This window comes from Athene noctua, chromosome 20 (genome assembly GCF_965140245.1).
Source record: "Athene noctua chromosome 20, bAthNoc1.hap1.1, whole genome shotgun sequence".
NCBI lineage: Eukaryota > Metazoa > Chordata > Aves > Strigiformes > Strigidae > Athene > Athene noctua.
Window position 1 is genome coordinate 9,265,990 of NC_134056.1, and position 17,150 is coordinate 9,283,139.

The window sequence follows — 17,150 nt, forward strand, 5'->3', positions numbered from 1 at the left end:
ACTGGCTGCAATGAACTATTGCTCATTATGAATAGCCACTGCTGATTCTCCAACCTCTATCTTCATAGTTGTAGAAAGCTTCAGGCTAAGAACTATTTTCCATTTCCTTCAACTACCCATCATCTGGGGTTTCTGACAAGTCACTAACATGTCCTTCTGACTGGATACCGATAACAAATGGCAAATGCATCAATAACACAAATTGAGAAGCAAACGACTGTTTCAGGTAAACTACAATGCTAAAATACACAAGTGCTAAGAACCCATGAACAGTGCCACAGCAGCCCTCCAACTGCCTGCAATCTTGGTGATGCTAATCTCTCATTCTGCAATCACACCAAGAAGCTCGAGTGAGATCTGCACTCCTCTGTCTTAGGTACAGAGTTAAAACACAGTAAATGACATGGAGTTTACAAGTTTAGAACTTAATGGGACTCCTGATTCTAACAAAAAATTTTAAAATACTGTACTTAAACAACTGTACACAGATGATGACCAGTCCCCTCCAACTATTATTGAGCAATAGAAAAGGTTTAGTCATAGAACGTAGGTGTAAAATAGCCAAAACTGAGAATAAAAACATATTCCGTATATGAGAAAATGCAGGTTTCTCTCTCAGCCTCTCTTTTTTCTTTCTTTTTCAAGTATGAATGCAGTATCTCCAGGTGTCATTTAGGTACTAAAGCTCTAGTCAGTGCAGGAATGACTCAGATGAATATGTCACAGGACAGCATACTTGCTTCTCAGTGATGTTCAACTCTGCAAAACCAAAACTCATACCAGGGCTTCATGCTGGGATTCTTTCTAAGGCTATTTCCGTCAATGCCTTTGTCTTGAAAAAAGCCTATGGATTAATACCACAAAGATGATTTGATCCATTGCTGTCCACCATGTTTTGAGGTTTCCTACAAAGTCTGTGGCAGAAAAGTTGGGAAAATTTCAATTCTAAGAAACTTTTCTGGTTATTCTGACAACTTTCCAAAGCTAACCTCGGTGTCTCTCGGCTTGGCCTGCCAGAGGGGTGACCGTAGATCTCACCGGCACACCCGGCTGCTCTCTGCTCATGGGTTTAGCTACTGAGAGTGCCATGGGGAACACGAGCTGCTCACTCAACTGTCCTACTGCCAGAAATGGTGACCCCCATGGCACCAACACCTGACTGTACCTGTGATGGCCTCAGGAGAGCTTCTCTTGGTGGGTACTCTTCTCACTGAGCTCTTAAAAAAATCAGTGGTTGCTACAAACAATGGCGAGACCAACGATTACTTCCCAGATGAAAGGATGTGAAAGCACTATAGTAAGGGCAAATTGAGGGGAAAACAATTACTGTGTTCACCATTGTGACTATCTCACACATTATTTCTAGAGAACAGCCAGAGTGAGACCCTCTATGTAAGAGCACAGCCTGAACTTTGGATTAAATTGTGAGCTGAGACTTTGAGATTTGCAGATGAGGCTCCTTCCTTATCACTTGCTGCAGTGTGAAGACTCAGCAGTTCTGTGCTGCACCTGGCCTGACCTCTTTTTTTCTCCCCACTGATTTATTTAGCTTTCTGCACTCTTCCTAGACTCTGACTCTCATTTTGTATCACAGATACGAGCAATTCTGGCTGATCATACTCAGTGGAATTGAGTGTATCTTGCCTGGTTTCTGTAAGGTCCAAGGATAAGGTCCTATCCCTTAGAAATGTTTGTTAGCATCAGCTTGAGCCAAGAGCTGAGATTAAAATTCAGCTGGAGAACAGAAGGTCTGGCATTATTTTGCATTTCTTAATAAAAGGTTTCCACTGTTCGAGTTATTTACTCTCCTCTGTGGAGCACCCAGTGCTGACTAGGCAAGGGCTATCCGTTAAAGGCTGTCTCTCCTCTCAGCTTAAAGAGAAGCTCCCTCTCTTTGACGGGAAGAAGGTAGGAGAAATTAATTTTTCTTTCAGCATCACCACACCTGGGGAAAGGATCTTGCTCACAGATAACAGCGCAAGCAAATATTTCCTTTGGGAGAAAAAGAGAAAGTGAAGATCAAGGTCAGAGGACGCAAGAGTAAAGATATGCCACTGCCTTCAAAGTAACCTTCCACAGAACATGGGGGGGTGTCATTTTATTTAATACAGAAAACATGCAAAGGTATAAAGGAGGGGTAACTAGCTTGGGGCTTACAGAGAGATAAAGGGGCTGCAAAGTCTGGTTGCACAGATATGCTGAATTCCAGCTGCACAGAATGAGACAAACAGGCAGACACAAACAGGTCAAGAGAGTTTGCATTTACCTCTACATATATGTATCTCTAGGAGCACAGCCCAACACCTCTGTCCCTGACTTCCCTGAAGCATCTTCCCTCCTTCCTGCTTACGGAGTATAAGGACTGTGTCTGCCCTTTGCACAAGGTGCTAATGGAAAATTCATCTTACCTTTGCCTCTACCACACAACCACAACCCCATGCAGAGTTTCAGCGAGTTTCCTGTGTCTCAAGGTGTGGCCCAGCAGCAGCCTGGACATACAGCATCAGTCTACAGATCTGCATGACCTCCCATCACCAGAGGATACAGATCAGTGCTGAGCATATGTGCGTATTAGGATAAAAAAATCACCCCGCTTTTCAAATTTCAAACACATGCAGAAGTCTCAAATCAAACCCAACCATGAGTGCTTAAGAATCTGCATCTTTGACTCCTCACTCTGTGACTAAAAACTTCATTTTAGCTTTCCAAGTGTCTCATCGCAGCTCACTAGCAGGATTTTCCCTGTACTCCCTGGAAAGACACAGACAACCTGAGGCCAGCTAGACTAGAGGGTTTGGTTAGATTGTCTGTGTCAGGCTCCAGGAGCACCCGTTTCTGTCTACTGGTCACAGCTAGAGCTCAGAAAGACTAACTTAAGTTTTAGGTCTGGTTTTTAGCTGGCTATGTAACTAGGTGAGACATACAGACAGGTACAGTAATGTCACCCCATGTGGTTTATTCATTGACGCATGACAAACTGTCGTTAATCCCTGGCTACTGATTTAATTATTAGAGCACCCTTTCACTTCAGCTAGCCATAAGCTAGAAGTGACCCACAAAATCGTAATAAAAGACAAGGGAATAGAACTCAGAATACAAGTTATGTTTTGGGCTTTTTTTTTCTTTTGCTTTTTTTTTTTTTTTTTAAATTTTCACATTTTGTTATGAACGTGAAACTGGACCTGTTTCTGTGGGAACTTGTGCTAAGGTATGCAAATATTTCAAACCAAACCAGTCCCATTTTCCAATGAGAGTGGGCCAGGTTTCAGGCAAAGATGCTTTCACAGCAAAACCATGGGAAAATTCACCATTTTCCATGTTTCCAATATGCCAATATTCATCTCATGTTTAAGTGCCAGCAATTGTTGGAACAAGGCTACAACCCAAAAAAGCACTTAAGCACATGCTTAACTTTTAGCCCATGAGTAACCTCAGTGATGTCCTAGGTCTTGTTTTTATATTCACTATTGTTAGTTATCTTGAATTTTTAAATCCATAGGGACTATGTGCATCGTCTGAGATGTATAATTGGGCCATGAAGGGGATGGCAGCTCATGATTACTGAATTGTTAGTTAATCATTTTTATTATATTTAAATATGCTTTAGAAGACCATAATGATGTATGCTTCCTTGATATTAGCTCTACTAATTAGATCATCTTTTCTAAATTAGAGTGCAGTTTTCTTAGCAGGTTTCCTTTTATCTGGTGTTCATTTTTCAAAAGAGCTTCATGTTGTTCCCACAGATGAGTGAATCATTTCCAGGGAATCGTGTTATGCAAAACATGTTTTTCTTGCTGCTGTAGAATGTCTATGGGTAGATCATAGATCTCCTTGAAATCGTTAAATATTTTGAAGTTGGTCTTTGCTCAACAATCATACATTCCTTGACTAGATGAGCATAACTGCATCTGGGATGAAACTTGGTCCCTATAACAAACTAGCACATTACTATGTCAGAATAATCCCGCTCCAACACACTTTGTTTTAGTGACACACAAAAGCAGAAAATGAAAGTGGCTGGAATACATTTATATCCCTGAACATGCAAGTGCATTTTTGCATTCTTTCTTCAGAGGTTAATTGGTGCTCCAGCACTGAAAGCCATTGTCTCCTTCTCCATCAAAATACTACTTCCAAAAGATTTCTAAGGAAATTATGAGCATGTTACTCCAGAGGTCCCCATTTAGGTTATCTTAAACTTATTGAACTTATCATAGCTCAGGTAGTTTGCAATACCCTTTCTGGTTAAGCAAAGCCTGAATTTCATGTCTCTGCACAACTAGCCTGGAAATTTCTCAAAAAGTATCTGTGAAATCTCAGGCTATTTCACCTGAGCATGATGCTCCTGGTTCCAAAGAGAAACTATGAGAATATTCTCTTGGTGATACTTGGTACATCTATCTAGTTCAAAATCCTAACAATCAATTGTGATGCTGGACATTAACAGGATGAGAACAGGTTATTGTTTTTCTCTGAACAAGTCTATTCAGCTCTCTGGAAAGCAGTACTTACGTGTCGACAAATCTCCTGCTGAGGTTTGAGATGACAACTGGAGATCCAGATTGGAAAGGAGGGTCCCGAACTACTTTGTACTGGATGGGTTTGCAGTCTGCACACAGCGTGCTGTGGGGGACAGAGCTCAGCATGGCAGCATCAATTTCCAGGTGCTCATCCAGAGTGTAGATCTGGATCCCATACACCTCCTCGCCCACTTGTCCTGCATCCAGCTTTATGGTCAGTGGGATGTCGCAGAAGACATTCTGTGGCCCGAGAGAAATGTTCTTCCCACTGATGGTGAGCAACTTGATGTCATTCACTGCTCCGCTGGAGTCCCAGTCTGGGGAAACAAATGTCACCCAGACTGTGAGGGACTCTGGAGTCAGGGGATAACGAAACTCCAGCTGCAGGTAGCAGCCCTGAGGCTCAGGACAGGCTGGGGGCACTGTGTGTTGGTTGACTGCTGAGTTGGGACTCCATGTTCTGACACTGGATTTACAAGGCTGCTCAACATCAGGGTGCCCTGGAGAGAAAGAAGGAAGCAAAAACAGGGCACAAAAGATGTTAGAGAACATGGATTATCACTGGCATCAGTCTTGAAAGACAATCGGGTGGCAGAAGAGCATATCTGTCCAGGAAACTAATTATTTAGTTGAGGAGAACAGGCACAGCCAGCACAGAGAGAATGAATATAATGCCAACATCCCTTGGCAGGGTGAGATGTAAAACCAGTTTAAGTGCCCAGCTGGACTGGACACCACACAACACACACTGTGCCAGTGCATCTGGTCCTGTATTTCCTATTTCTAGTGCCTTCCCCTGTGCCAATGGTATTTTCTACCCCTTCCACTTGGTACTTTACCTGATAAACAGAGTCATTTTGCCTTCAGTTCACCTCTGTGCTCCTACTTGTTCCCTTGCCTCTCACTCTAAAATACAACCTTTTTCTCTTTAACAAAGACAAGAAAAGAGCTTTTGTTGATTCCAAGAAGCTGTTGCACTGTGCTGTTGAGGGGCAACTCCTGTATCATTTATAAGCTAATCTAGTACGTTGTGTGAGACCCCTTCTTTTGGAGGCACACAGAGCACAGGTCTGAGCTGTCTCTTTGCACTTTTTGAGATGAAACAACAGGCACTTGTACTTTTACATTTCTCACTGTTGGCTATATTCAACTACATGGGAGGTATTACTAAAAACTAATGAAAGCCACAATGCTTGCTGGGTTCCCAAATACTATGGTAACATTACAATTTGGCACAGAGTCATGGACTGCAAGATCCAGAAAGGTCAGATGGGTGGAACAGTTGGTAACAGAATCCAGTGAGAGCTATAAATTCCCTCTTCCTTCCCAAATAATCACACGAAAAGGGAGCAAGCAGGACCGGGAGAAGGCAAAGTACAGAAAAGAAGAAAGGGAAAAGATAAAGAAAGGTAACAAGAGGAGAGAAATGGAGAAGGCAGAGAAAAAAAAATAATAAAAAAAAAAGCACAGATGTTTGCAACTGAGGAAGAAAGCAAGATAAAGCACTGGGCAAACATGAACAAACAGGACATCACTACTAATTTAAAGAGAAAAGGGCAATGTGTGAAGGTTAGTCTTATTGTCTGTGATCCAATGAAGTGTTAGAAATGAGCCTCCTTTGTCAAGGATAAACAGCACAGGGAATTCTCCTGTTCATACCAAATGAACCCAGGTGCAGAATAGATTTCTTGGTATCTCAGCCAGTCCTCCCTATGACCCAATGCAATTGTCCTGCAGATGAACAACTTCTAATGCTTCTCCCTCACCTGCACATACGCCATAGCCCTCCTCTTCTCCTCACATGCCACAGAGTAGTAGGAACACCACTAACCTCAGCGTCTGGAGAGACCACAGCAGTGATATATTTTGAAGAAAGCCAGAGTTCCATTTAACACGCTCAAGTTTTTTCCCCCTGGCAAGCTTGCAAGTACTGCATAAAATCATTCTGAGCAGCAAATACCCCTTTCGACTCACATTATCTCACAACGTTTGCTGCCATCCGCGTGTGCTTGGCTGGGCCCTCTGACGACTTTCTCACAGACTCACAGCAAGCTCCCAACTGCAGCCCTAAGACGGTATTTTTTAACCCTAGTATCTCAGAGGGCTTTGGAAAGATCTGTGAATCTTACTGCTGCCATCTTGCAGACAGGAAAATGGCTCACAACCATCAATGTTTTCAAAAGTGATCTCCACCTGGGTTCCTGCAAATTTACCTCTGCCCATTCAAGGCCTCTTGTAAGACTGAAAGAGTGAATAAACCTACATGTTTTGGTAGATCAGGGTGTGATCCCTGGAACTACACAAATTACGACTCAGCCTCCAGGAAGTTTAATGCCGCTCACTGCCCCAAAATGGGAGCTTGATTGTAGTCATCCATAGACTAAAAACCTCAGTGAAGCTGAGATAAAGAGACCCTTTCTTAAATATCATCAAACACTTAGACCTGGGTAAGGAACATTCATTTAATTGTGGAAGAGGATGGAAACCTTATTCCATGCAACTCTACATTTCTAGAGATGGGTAAATACTATGAAGATTACAAATATCTGTATATAAAAAGAAATAGTGTAGTAGTTATTCTGCCCCATGCACTGAGGTTCTGAAAATCCTTTGGCTTATGAGATCATGACCAAGATCAGTCATAGAACAGCATCTCATACAACATCACTTCTTCCCTAACACAAAATGTGCATGTGAAGTTTGTGAGGATAAGCCAAATCCCATCTCCTGGTTAGAGAGCAGGAATGGTAGGCTGGGAGGGAGGCTTCCCCCAAATTGTCAGCCACAGGCACAGCCTAGTGTGTCAACACAAGCCTTCATCACGCAGTTAGGTGAAGTGGCTGGGATGAACGTCCCTCCATTGCCCCAGCACATGGACAGAGACTGGACACACATGTATGGGGAGGCCAGCTGGGATCAGCTGCATCTTGGAATGCAGCTGCTGCCACAACTACAACTCACCTGCTACATTTCTTAGGTGTCAAGACAAAGGAACCATCCAGTGGGATTCTAATGTTCAACAGACAATTCCACTTGCAAATACAGAATGAATTGCTCTTGAGTGAAATACTGGCCACTGGAAAAGGCAGGGCACTAGAGCAGCCTAAGGCAGCAAATTTTTTTAATTCTCACACTTCTCTCAGTCAATAGTGGGCCAGGCAGTAGGAACTGACTGATATATGCATATATTGCACAGTAAGCAAAGGTACTTACTTGGGTTCAAGCCAAAATCACCTTTCATATATAAAAAACCCCTTTGACCAAGTTATGGAGGTGCTGTTAGGTTTGTTTATCTAGCTGGTGTTGCTGGTGAGAATCCAGGTAGGTTAGAGCTCTCTTGCTCTACGGTGAAGGTGAAGAGTGAATCAGAACCGCCTGATCTCCAGTGCCTTCCCACAACCACTGCCAAGGAGCAAAGACCCCCTCATGCAAGAGGCACAACTGGCTGAGAAAGAATCACAAAATATCTCAGCCCAGGCAGCTGGGCCCCACCACGCTCAGGCACAAGCAGGGCACTAGGAGGGACACAGTCCCCACGGCAGAGTTTTGCAATAGGCAAAACCAGCAAGACCACAGCTGGTGTCAGCTACCTGGGGTAACCGCGCAGTGTAACAACACCATGAGACCTCAGAAAAATGAAATCAGACCAACAAGGTTCAGAGCTGCTTCAGAGACACGTGAGAAATGTGGTTTTCTGGTAAGAAGCTGGATGAGTACTACGAAACATTTTCCATGAGTGTCGTCTCAAATTTTAAAATGAGTTCATTTTGGCCATGCTTATGCCTCTTCTGTATTCACTTTCCATGAACATTCAAGCAGTGGAGATTTACACACATGAACGCTTGCAGAAAGTGAATTTAAAGCTTGCATGCTTGAGTACTCACAGATAGACAATTAAAAAAGCCAGACAATGATCTAACTGTGCTATTTGTAACTCAGACCAAGTGCAAATAGGCAGAGATCCTGAATGTCAGGGAGTGTGGTAGTGATGACAGAAAATTACAGAGCAACAAATACCATACACTTGGTATATTTTCTACCCTGAAGTGGAGACAACTTATTAACGTAGTAAGAGGATAGGATTCCCAAAATTTCTTTCCAGAGCAATGGCACAACAGCAATTGAATGAGGCAGATAAGGATCAGACTGCACCCTTCATAGCTAAGAACATGCAGGCACACACTGTAAGAAGAGGAAATTAAATGCAAAATGCAGCTGAGTAATAAATCTTAGAGTAGCTTAGTTTCTCTAGGAATGATGCCGCTGGCAAGACGTGTGAGATCTAGAAGTTTTCAAATCAGAGCTCGCTGGAGAAATTTTGATGGAACTGCGTATTTCAATGGAATATGCAGTTCTTTCAAAATCAAAACACTTTGCAAAATTGGGTTTGTTTGGCCAAAATTTTATTCTGGAAGAGAAAATGGGAAGAAAGTTCTAACAATATTGGAACATTGTGTATTGACATTTTTGGAAGAAATCGTTTCACTTTTGCACTTTGAAATACTTCTCATTTTGATATTAAAAATTGCTTTTGCCCTAGATTATATACTAAAAGGGGATATAAAGTCAAACGTCATAATTTAACTGAAGTTTATGAAAGAGGAATTATATGAGCTAAACAAAACATTTTGGCCAGCCTCAAACACTTCTTGTTTTTAATTTTCCTTCATGGAGAATTTCAAAAGTTTCAGGTTTTGTTCCAAACGAAATGAAGTTTCAAAGTTTTGTAATCCTTGGCTAAGTGGAAATTCCACCTTCCACCCTGCACTACTACTGCATGTGATCCAAACTTCGCTAATCCTGTTTACTTGATAATCCAGTCACACGCGTAGCCAGAGCGCTGCTTCCCAGGACACAGCTCTTGAACAACATCCCAAGGGGCAGGTGCGCTGTGCCTGGCAGCCTGGGCCCTTCGATGTCCAAACTCGGGGAGGGGAGGTTGGAGTGAACTGCAACCTCTTTTGGACTTTCACCCTGGGAATGGGTGTGTAGGGCAGAGGACACTTGCCCACACACCTTGTCCCATCACGCAGTGGGGATGCAGCTTGCTGCACATGCTGATTTTAGGACTAGGGAGGGGTCCTGGGTGCCCGCACTGCATATATCACCCTATTAGCTTACAAAGAATCTTCCCGGTAGAATAACTCCCATGTACTCTGCTGCAGGACAGAGAAGTGCTTAATGTAAGAAGGTATTTGTATAATGAGTTTGCAGAATCCAGGGATTGGCCTTAGAGTTCACGGAGCCCACCTGTGTGTTTACAGTGAAGTCTGGGCCCAGAGTGTGCTGCTCCTGAAAGGAATAGCTTATGCTGGAGGGATTGAAATAATATTCTTCTCTTAACAAACTACAATTTGTGATTATTGACCTCTGCCTGGTATAATATGCTCTACCACATCCACCTACTTATGTAATGGAAGATACATATGGAAGAGAGTTAATGATGGAGACGTAATGGCATTGTACGACCCGCTCTGCAGACCATTCTCCCTCCAACGTGCTCTAAGAGGAGCAGTAAGCATGACTTGAAAAACACCCTGAACTAGACTGGGCTTGACGTTGTTGCCTATGTTCATGCTGTAGAGCACTTGCCCAAAGGGCAATCTCGCTCTTCTCAGCCTGCCTGCTGGTGCAGCCACTTGCGACTCAATGCAAGTGAAGGCAGCAGAAATCAGGCCCAAATAAATAACATGCAATTCCTCACTTCTGGAGTTGGAGTAGAAGGAGTAAACAGCTCCCCTGAGGAATTCATCTGGCAGACGTGAATGGTCAGCATTTCCTGGCACTCCGCTGCTTTCTGAAATTCAGGTTCAGCTCCTGGAATTCATTTAATTCACGGGCAGGGTCAGGACACGGGAGCCAACACACAGGTATTTCAGCCAGTGGCATTACTTCAGGGCACAGCTTATTCATCTGTCCTCTAGTTTTGTTCATGCTACGTACAGGTATAATCAGCCACTTTCTCCCAGATCTTCCCACTATCTTTGTGACTCTCCTTTCTCTCTGTCTCGTCCTCCCCGGCACGTCTTTTTCCCCAGCCAGGTGACTCACCTTCTGCCTCCCGTGGGCTCCAGTGCCCCGAGGGGTCGCAGGGCATCGGAGAAGAGGCGCTGAAGGCGTATTGCACCAGGACTCTTCCTTCCGCACACAGATCACATGCTGATCCCACTTCTCTAGGAGGCCAGGAAAACAGGAAAACACACCAACTTAGTAACAGCTGAATGAGCTGCTTATTCAACTATATTAAAAGCAATAAGACTTAGAATTCAGTTCCACTTAACCCTCTTCTCTCAAGGCACTGACAGGAGTGCTTTCCAACACTGACCTTCTGTAGGTTTGGGCTAACAGCCTTGTAGATGGCATCTGTGTGTCCGCCATCCAACACAAAACGACAGCAACCTGTGAAATCATGCTCAGCTATATATATATTTTTTTTTTTTTTTCTTCCCCCCTGCACTACAACTGGATCAAACCCTGACAAAAGAAAATGTGTTGCTCAGTGCGCTCAGTGGTTAGAGCAGAGAAACTGGCCTCAGGAGATTACAGATCTATTTCTGCTCCCATCATGGACTTATTGCTTGAACTTGTACTGTCTTCAGGATTGTGAAGGCCTTGGGCTTACTGGTGATTAGAGAAGAGGGTAAAGTCCCAGACTCTGGGAACATCAGACAAAGCTGCTTTGTGAAGCACATCTTTGCTGAGTATGCAAGGACCTGCTTTTGGAGGTGTATCACACCCCAGATCATTAGAAGACTCAAAAACGGGTGGGTTATGATCGTACAGAAAAGAACATGTCCTTAATCCTTTTCGTAGTGGAAACTGGATTTGATACCTGGCAGCTCTGGCACCAGTGGATGGCTCTTTCTGAACTGGAACATCTTACGGCTCCATGCCATCAGATGCCATGACATGTCATTAAGAAAGGCACTTCACTGCCCAACACCAACCTACACAACACATCTAATACCAGCTACTGTCAATAAAGTACTACCAGCAGAAGTGATTGAGCAGGAAAACCCAGTTAAACAGTGATTCACAAACATTTTTGCTAATACATTCACAAGATCAGGGTTTAAGCTGATGTGCACTGGAGTAACTTTAGTATCTGCCATAACATTAGGCTGATTTATAGCAGCTGAGGATGCAACTCACACAGTTCAGCTTTATGTTCCTTGGGCTCACAAAATTTGGAACCGTGTATGGCCCAGAATGTGTGGCTATTCATCCCAGTAAATTGCTTACTATTCAGAATTCATTATTCTGCTTTAAGGAACGCTGCCTACTCGAAAGGAAAAAATTCATTATCTTAACGATTAAATCCACCTAGGAAAGGACAGAAGCTTTAGGCATACCATTTGTGCGTAACACATAGTGTACTCCCTAAGCTACCTAAGTATGGTTTGAGTCATCAGTTATTATAATCAGCTATGCAAATTTTAACCATCTCCCATTGTGCGATTTATTTCAGCACTGCCTTGCGAAGGGCACTGTGATCCTCAGGCAGGAGTTATTCTGGATCCTCAATGAGGACACCAGGACTGTAAATTTACTCTCACAGCCCTCCCAGGCTGTGTGATCTCCTTTCCCTTTGGTGGTAGCGACGACACACACTCAGCTGCTCCACAGCTTAGCGTCTCCTATTTGTTGACAGGGATCTATTTGAAAGACAACTTTCTGTTGGGTTAATTAGGTGGAAGCAGGGATTGTCAACGGCGGACTTGGAATTAAATCGGTGGTAAAACTCGTATCCATTTCAATATGGCCCACAGCCACCCCTACAGAGGGATGGTAAATGACTGAACTTGCACAGTGCAGGAAGAGATGCACCTGCTGAAAACCTCTGAGGAATAAAATGTGGCAATGGTGCAGAATAAAGAAAAGGGAGGCAAAGGTGCCCTCCTCTTCCTTGCACAATCTGTAACGCTGGTATTGAACAAATTTGGGTATGTTGCGAATAATTTCTCTCTCTGTCTCACTTCACCCACCTGCACTATTGCTATGACACTGCCTCCCTGTTTCGTTTGTCAGCTGTCTATTTAGCAGTGGTTTAAGTGTCTAACTCAGCTTGCCTAAATAATATATGCAAAAAAATTCAAGAATCCAGAGTAAAAGGTACTGAGAAATCAAAATGTAGAATTATGGTGCAGTTGTTTTTCAGACACATCCACCAATAGTCAGGATAGAAGTCCCTGCAATAATAATCTTTCGGTTTCTCTACAAAGAGACTCCTGCATTAGCGCTTGGTCCTGGATGAGGACAGGGCTTTGAAAGCCAAGTTTCCACAATTAGGACTGCTTTTTACTCAAATTAGCAGCTATACAATTTCATCACAGGCTGCCATGGTGGAAAAAACTGTAGGCTTATGGACAAACATTTCCTTTTACCAGCAAGGACTTGGAGGTAAGAGAAATCACAAGGAGCATCATGTGGGAAAGGCAATGAGCAAACTTCTCTTTTTACTTTTCCAATCTGGGAGCCAAACTCAACCCTGATGTAACTCCACTGGCTGAAAGGAGTTACACAGGGGATGACTCCCGGGTTAAAGTTTTTGGTCTGCAGACTCTTGCACACAAATCCTACAAACAGTCATGCATGTCAAAACTAATTATGGAATCGCATTTACAGGCTTATGAAAATCTAAGCCAGATCCGTACACCTTATGCAGCCACTGACATCAAGACAAAATGAGCGTAAATTGATTCAAAACACTATTAATTAGGAACGATAGCATATCTGACACCTTATACACTGGTGCACATGACTCCCCAAAGTGCAGGGTAATGGAAAATCTAGACTTCTCTGTTTTCTAATAAGCCAAGTGCTGGGGAAATTCCAGCTTATGAAGTTCAGAGCGCAGGAGGAATTCATCCCTACAGCATGATATTTCAGTGAAGTGGATTCAAAATCTGAAGACACCTAGTGAAAAACAGACAATTCTCCTCAGGGCCAGCACCAGTTCAGTGGGCAACTCAAAATCAGTAAAAATCTATCATTCCTTTCAGTAAAGAAATGTTTTCAGCCTGTTTTCAGCCTAAATTGTATCTGCTTACTTGAAATTCAGAATTGCTGCTCTCCCCTGAAACTTTTCCAGTGAGGTTTAAGCAAGTGATTATCAAGTCCAGCCGTCTAGATCTCGGACACCATACTGACCAAAATATTTGCTTGCTAAGAATGAGATAGCATCAGATTCGTGGAAATTAATACAGTCACCTCAATGAAAACTTGGAAGAGCAGATGCATTCAAAGTTTTCTGCCCAAGCAGTATTTGCTGCAGAATCCTATTACAATAACTGTTTACATCCTGCCTACGCATATCAAACAGGAGGCACATGAATGGATGCTTAGCGACAGCAGATGAACGCATCTAATAGATGCGGTCAGGAAATGAATAAAGTTTTCTTTTTCTCACTTGTTTTCACTTGTTTTGTTGGCTCTATTATTATTTTATTATTACATATTATTATATGCGCATGTGACGTTTTTCATGCTGGTTTTTAATGGCAGGATGGAGAATGGTAAGTATTCCAATCCTGTGTGTAGTAGCTACAAGAAGAAAAGCTGGTTCTTGATATATTTGATTATTAGAGATGTTTAGAAGCTCAACCAGCTGCTGGAATTTAGGGACAAACACATGCTGGTAAATTTATGTGCAAGTAAATAACTCTCTAAAGTAATAAAGCAGACACCAACTGAACAGGTAAGGAGGGTCTGTCAGGAAGATTTTACTTCTGTACACAGCTCGTGTAGCTACTCTTGCCAAGTTGTGAGGACACAGGATAACTGATTCCAAACTTACAAGTACTATGTGTTAGCGTTACTGTCTGTCCCCAAATCCACATAATTATGCAATTCCTAGAACCGAGGCCCTAAGGGAAAAACACCTAATACTGCGGCACCTGTGGCAAAGTTGCATCTAAGCAGGTAAAAGCCACATGGTCTTTGCTTCCATGCTTCATCCACCTTCAACTGCAGACCTGTCAGGACCTCCCCCACAGACACAGCCAGCTCAGTGTTACATTTTTAAACACAAGGCTAAATTTTCCCTTCCTGACTTTCATTAAGCAGAGGTCACTGCCTATGCACAGCTCTAGAGAATAAAAGGGACATAAAAGGAACTTGAGTTACACTGAGTGCGCCTACAGTAGCATGGTAATTTGGATCAGGAGCAAGCTTTTGAAGTGAAACTCTTCATCTTCCCCACTTACAGCACTTGGAGCAGTCCTGGAGCATGGAAGCTGGACCCAGTTTTGCCTGAAACCAGAGTGGAGATGTGTGCCAGGACCACACCTGATGTGCTCCAACTGCTGATGCCATGGGGCCAGGCCAGAAACAGGCTGAAGCAACCCCCCCAAAACCCCTACAGTGTTGACGTCAGGTCTTCATTAGCAACTGTTTTGCGCTAGAGATCTACTTATATTGGGCCACAATACTTGCTAATGTAGCCAGAGCCATTCATCCTTTTAAGGCCCTTTTACACTGTCAAAACAGCATGGAAGGGGCCTCTGTGCATTAGAAACCAGGCCCAAGGCACTCAGCAGTTGAGTATCAGTCTTCTGTTTTTTACATGAATAGTCCCATTGAAGTGAATGAGTTTATTCATTCAAGTGAGGCAAGTAAAATTTGGGCCATGGTGTGCACTTTGTGTAAAAATATCTGCAAAGATTTACAGTATTCCCACACACAGATAAGATTATACTTGGCCAATTTTACCTCCTACTTGTCTTGCACAGTGACCCAATTTTACAAATTGATACAGGCATGTATCTCTAACTGAGCAGCGCTGGACACATCGGTACTGGAAGTTCAGCACGCAAGCTTTTCCAGTATTAGTCACTATTATGTTACTATCATCCTTGTTTTGAGTAATATATCAGAAATTTGGGCATGTTTTAGACAGGATCATTTATATATTTCAGTGACATTTTTTAATGGTCACAACAACATTTCTTTATCTGCTAGATTTGGGAATCTCATTTTAACAAGGAATTGGACTCAAAGTATTTGAGGCTGTCTCTTTAAATCTCTTCAGTAATACTGAGCACACAGATCTGAAAACCCAAAGGACCTTTCTTTTCTAGAAAATCACTATTTATTTAACATATGATAACTCTGTTATGAAATTTTAGATTTAGCAGGCTATCCACTGTATGTTATTTAAGAAGCAACTAACTAGGGGTTATTAAGAACATATTGATTGAGTTATAAGAAATATGTAATAAAGACTATTTAGTTACATAACAATTAACTCTGCATCAATGTGTTCTAAGAGGCAGATGGTATTTATTTAACACACAATAAGTATCTTCTGAAATCTAAATTAAATTGGAGAAATTTAATTTACCTAAAAATGATTATGGGATAAAAAAAATTCTGAATTAATTTTCAGGAACTTCACATAAGTCCTTTTCACACGTTTGGAATAAAAGGATTTGGTTGCAAAACTGCAATTAAAGCAAACACTGTTCAGAGCACAAGACCTCTCTTTATCAACTCCTAACATGATTTGATTGCCCTCCCCCGTATTAATCTGCAATAAAGCTGGAAAATACAATCTGAGCAGAAAATAACAGCTATCTGACTGCTCAGAAGACGTGCAAGCTGGCCACTGAAATGGCCATGGCGTCCTAGCAGTGCTGGAAGGAGTTTCATCCCTGATGGAGGCAGTGGCTTTCAAGGTGCTCTCGCTGAACAAAGCAGCAGTGCTGAGACAGCTCTTTGGGTGCTAATGTGCTTGTAAATTCGGCCTCCTGTGATACATACTGCTACAGTCCTGAAGGACACTCGAGGTTTGTTCTCTATAAAATAACAAAGTAAAAAGTGAAGAAGAAATGCACACAGGGAAGGTGAGTTAATGGTAATGCGAGAAGGTCAATCGTTTAGGAAGTTCTCTGATAGGACTCCCATAGCTCCCCTGGCTCATCCAAGTGCTGCATACTCATTTACACGAACTACCCAGTTGCTCAGGTCAGTGTGGGGTAGAGTTGCTCCACCTACAAATTGCAATGTGGTGCAACTGTTGTCCAGAGCCCTACATTCATTTAATTTTTCATTATTGGTACCACATAGCTGTGTGCCTACAGACACAAACGCACACACATATGCTGACCTACATGCTCTATGCAGGGTGCGGCAAGATGACACTCACATGATATTCAGGGTTTTAGGTCTTTGACTCTGCTTTGTTCAATTCCCATCTCAGACCTGCAGCTCAGGGAAGGCAGCAGCACTTGTCCCTCTCCCTGGTCCTGCCACCTCCTTGACCTGTGATACTCCACCATCCATGAACTCTGTTGCCACGGGAGCAGAAACATGATTCACTTTGTCCTTGCAAACGTAATGTGCAAGAGGAGGAGGGAAGAATGTGCAGGCAGAGCCGAAGCCCAAAAGTATTTGTGAGCAGAAATCACAGGGCCAGAATTGTTGATTGAAAATTCCTCCCATAACATATGGAAAAAGATTTGCCCTTTACATGTCAAATCAATGGCCCTCAACTGAGTGCTACAGGCTGAGAAAGGAAGAGCAGAAAACAGATCAATAACCTCCTCAGTATGACCAATTTAGGAAAGAGTCTTAATCCAGACTGAGCACAGCACGTGATAAAGCTGCTCTCCTGGAGTGGGGCACCGG

General features: G+C 42.8%; 1 protein-coding gene across 1 annotated transcript in view; it reads right to left on the minus strand.

Annotated features, from left to right (window-relative positions):
* The window catches only part of PAPPA (pappalysin 1), a 183,070-nt gene that overhangs the window by 103,976 nt on the left and 61,944 nt on the right, over nt 1–17,150 (minus strand). The window contains exons 6-7 of the mRNA XM_074923417.1: nt 10,575–10,696; nt 4,516–5,023 (exon numbers count right to left, since the gene is read on the minus strand). Of these exons, the coding sequence (XP_074779518.1) occupies nt 4,516–5,023; nt 10,575–10,696 (630 nt within the window). The remainder of the gene's footprint in view (nt 1–4,515; nt 5,024–10,574; nt 10,697–17,150) is intronic.